This window comes from Arachis hypogaea, chromosome 9 (assembly GCF_003086295.3).
Source record: "Arachis hypogaea cultivar Tifrunner chromosome 9, arahy.Tifrunner.gnm2.J5K5, whole genome shotgun sequence".
NCBI lineage: Eukaryota > Viridiplantae > Streptophyta > Magnoliopsida > Fabales > Fabaceae > Arachis > Arachis hypogaea.
In genome coordinates, this window is record NC_092044.1 from 87,043,999 (window position 1) to 87,048,383 (window position 4,385).

The following is a 4,385-nucleotide window of genomic DNA, read 5'->3' on the forward strand; positions in this document are numbered from 1 at the left end:
TCGATTTGTTGTTCTTTATAATCCTATGCTCCTTATGAAATATCAAGCTCATAACAATTTGGAGTTTTGTAACAAGTCAAATGTCATCAAATATTTGTTTAAATACATAAACAAGGGCCAGACTACATCACTGCGTCAATTAGAAATGTACAAACTCAGGAAAATGGTGGTCAAGATGTTGATGAGATTAAGCAATTCTATGATTGTCGCTATCTAGTGCCTTGTGAATCTGCTTAGAGACTATTTGCATTTGATATTCATCATAAGTGGCCATCTGTTCAACGATTGATATTCCATTTGCCTAGAAAGCAGAATCTATTATTCGCTGATCATGATAAAATTCCTGAAATTGTTGAGAAGAACAAGTATAAGGATACAATGTTTACTGCGTGGATGCGAGCAAATCTTAAGTTCCCGCATGGTAATAAGTTATTATATTATGAATTTCCAAATTATTTTGTTTACTTATGTGATTCTCAAGAATGGGTTCCAAGGCAGAGAGGGTTCTCGATTGGAAGGCTAACTTTTATCCATGTTGGTTCGGGTGAGATATTTTATCTGCGTTTGCGGCTCAATGTTCAAAGGGGTTGTAAAAGTTTTGAAAGCATCCACACTGTTGATGGTGTTGTATATGATTCTTTCAAGGCTGCGTGCAATGCACTTGGTTTATTGAGTGATGATCAGGAGTTCATTAATGCTATTAAAGAAACTGCAGAATTCTCATCCGGTTTTCAGTTGCGTCAGTTGTTTGTTACACTGTTAGCATCTAATTCAATGAACAAACCAGAGTTGGTTTGGAGAGACACTTGGAGATTGTTAGCTGATGACATTTTATAAGGTATTTTTTGTAAGGTATTTTTTCAGTAAGTTTATTATTTTTTCAGTAAGTTTATTATTTTTTGTAAGGTATTATTTCAAAGTCTTGTTCTATTTATTATTATTCAGTAAGTTTATTTGTAGATGGTTATATCATGATAAGTTTACCTGTTATTTGTAATTCATGTGCCTTTTTTTTCTCACTTACTTCGTAGAGCTCGTGATGACAGAAGAGGAACTTGAAGTTCTTTGTTTGATTGAAGTTGAAAAATTATTGCAAATGAATGGCAGAAGCTTGAAAGATTATTCCCAAATGCCTTTCCCTAATCAGGATTTGGTTTCCCATTTTTCAAATTCTATGATTATGAATGAGATGAATTATGATGTAGATCAACTTCGGGAGGAACATGATGTAAATTTGGACAAATTGACAGATGAGCAAAAACTGATGTGTGAGAGAATAATTGATACAGTTACCAATAAAAGACTTGGATTCTTTTTTGTGTATGGATTTGGTGGAACTGGAAAAACATTTCTGTGGAGATTGTTGTCTTTCCATCTTCGATCAGAACGGAGAATTGTTTTAAATTTTGCTAATAGGGGTATTGTATCTTTATTGCTCCCTAATGGGAGGACTGCACACTCATTGTTTTGCATCCTCATTGAGCTGAATGAGAAATCTGTTTGTAGTATTAAGAAAGATAGTCAGTGAGCGGAACTCATCCGTCGTGCTTCTCTAATAATATGGGATGAGGCACCTATAACGAACAAGTTGGCGTTTGAAGCACTTGATAGAACTTTCCGTGACCTAATGAGTTCAAATGTTGCTTCGGCTCATGATATTCCATTTGGTGGGAAAGTTATTGTTCTTGGTGGTGATTTTAGACAAGTGTTGCCAGTTATTCTAAAAGGAACTCGTGCTGAAATAGTTATGGCTTCAATTAATTCGTCAATTCTTTGGAAGCATTGTAAGGTAATGTGGTTGACAAAAAATCTTATGTTGGGAAAGAACTCTGTTTTGTCAAATTATGATGAAATAAAGGAATTCTCAGACTGGATTTTAAAGATTGGTGAAGGTTCTTGTGGGAATCAAAAGGAGAATGAAATAATTGTTGATATTCCAAGTGATTTACTTATTCCACCAACTGACAATCCTATTCAGGATATTGTTTTAGCTATATATTCAAATATTCATGATAACTATGGTAATGTTTCTTATTTTTAAGAACGTGCTATACTTGCTCCTACTATTGATATTGTGCAACAGATAAATGACTTTGTTGTTGACAGTTTTCCTGGGCCTGAGAAGGGTTTATTTGAGTTATGACTCTATTTGTCGTAGTGATTGTCAAGATATGATTGACGCTGATTGGTTGACAATTTAGTTTTTGAACCAGATAACATGTTCTGGGATACCAAAACATGCTCTTAAATTGAAGAAAGGTGTTCTCATTATTTTGTTACGAAACATAGATCAAGCAAATGGATTGTGTAATGGAACTTGACTCATTGTTCAAGATCTTGGAGAGAACATTATTGGGGCTAAAATTGTGTCCGGAAGTAATATTGGTGACAAAGTTTTTATTCATGGGATGAATTTAATACCCAGTGATCCTGGAATCCCGTTTAAACTTCAGCGTAGACAGTTTTCAGTTAGTCTTTGTTTTGCAATGACTATTAATAAGAGTCAAGGGCAAATATTAGCTCTGGTCGGTATATATCTTCGAAGAGCAGTTTTTTCTCATGGTCAGTTGTATATTGCAATATCCAGAGTGACAACAAGGTCAGGATTGAAGATATTATTATCTAATGAAGATGATGAAATGTGTAACCTCACATCAAATGTTGTTTACAAAGAATTTTTTCAAAAAATATAATTTGGTAAGTAGTTTCATGCTATATGAATTATTTGTTGAAAAAGTTGAGGTTTATTTTAGAGTATTCTTTTTCTGTTTATTTTTTATTCTATTTGGGGTCTATATTTTATGTTTTGTTCAAAATTTTGTTAAATTCATAGAGGAGCAAAAGACGTAGGAAAATTATACAATTTTTCTGTATAAAAAAATGATTTATTTTAAGCTTAAAACTTATTGCTAAAAACTCTTTAATTGTTATATACGTTTTTTAAAGAGGCTTTTATTGTTAGGTTTTTTTGTGTCAAATAATATCTATTAGCTATTTTTTTAAAATGTTCATTATATATTTCTATAATATCATTTTTTTATTGAGTTGATGATTTTTTTATTCATTAGTAAATAATTTATTTTTTTTGTAAGAGTTAGTTGTAAATTTTTTATTAATATATTTAAAATTTAAGTTTTATTCAAAAACATTTTCTTATAGTTTTATGTTATAGATTTATGATCTAAGTTACTTAGATATTTTTTGTTTGAATTGTATCGTATCTATTTGTTTTTTGTATATAAAAAAAATTAGCTCTTAAAGAATGGTGCACACATACTGAAATTTAAGTTATTTAAATTTTTAGATGTGTTTAGATTATTAGATGTAACAAATACTCTTAAAAAAATTTATTTCGTAAAAACTGGTGTACACCTACTTTTAAAAAAATTAACTGTTAAAATTTAAATAATTTCATATTGTTTAATAAATAAATATATTTATTATTTAAAAATTATATTATATTAATAAAAAATGAAGTTATTTGTTAAAAAAAATTTAATTTATTTTATAAATATTTTAAATACTAAAATTTAATTTAAACCTAAAATTTTATTAATTTGTTTTATCATTAAATTGTATTTAATTTCCAATTGAAATTTAAGTTATCAAAGATGCAGTTGAATTCTATATAACAAATAAAAGGTTAGACTATTCTTTTTTATTTTTTTGTAATATTTTAGTTTTGATTAAATAGACAAAGATTGATGTAATAGAAAAATTTCTCTTCCAAGATAAAATCATTATGTGAAATCCTCACTCATTCTCCATATCCTTCCAATTTCCCTTATCCCTATAAACCCCTTTTCAACAGCAATCCTGTTTTACTTTTTCTTATCACATACCCTATAAACCCCTTTTCACTCTGGTTTCTATTTCAATTTTAGGGATCTTTTCCATAGGGCATGATGGTATTCGCATTTTTCTCCTTTCCAGGCTCTCTGTTTTATGTCACTCAACATCTCTTTCGTAGAATTGGAAAAGCTACCCGCTATATGAAGGGAGCACAAATTGCTATTAGGTGTTGCTCAACACGTTTTTCCTACTGCAGCGATTCTTAGGTTTCGATGATGGCGGTGATAAAGAGCTTCTCTTTCTCATATGATGGTGACATGGCAAAGATCTTCTGTCAGAACATGCATAGGATTTTTCATTGATTTGACGAACGTTTCCTGTTAGCAATCACAGGGCACAGTAGGATTCACTACACAGGTACTCTATTTAGATTTGTAGTTACCTATCAAATCGGTAATTGTAAATTTTACTTCTTTACCGTGATTTTACAGAAAATTCAGACTTTATTATGGATAAATTTTTACTTGAGAAACTATAAAGCATGTCATTGCACTAAATGAGTATGTCATTTTCAAAAATCACTAAATGAGAAC

At 30.3% G+C, this 4,385-nt stretch overlaps 1 protein-coding gene across 1 annotated transcript; it reads left to right on the top strand.

The window, feature by feature from the left end:
* The first annotated feature begins 1,039 nt into the window (after positions 1-1,039).
* LOC140175159 (uncharacterized) lies at positions 1,040-1,528 on the top strand. Its single transcript, XM_072202095.1, has one exon. The coding sequence runs from the start codon at positions 1,040-1,042 to the stop codon at positions 1,526-1,528; it is 489 nt and encodes a 162-aa protein (XP_072058196.1).
* The last annotated feature ends 2,857 nt before the right edge of the window (positions 1,529-4,385 follow it).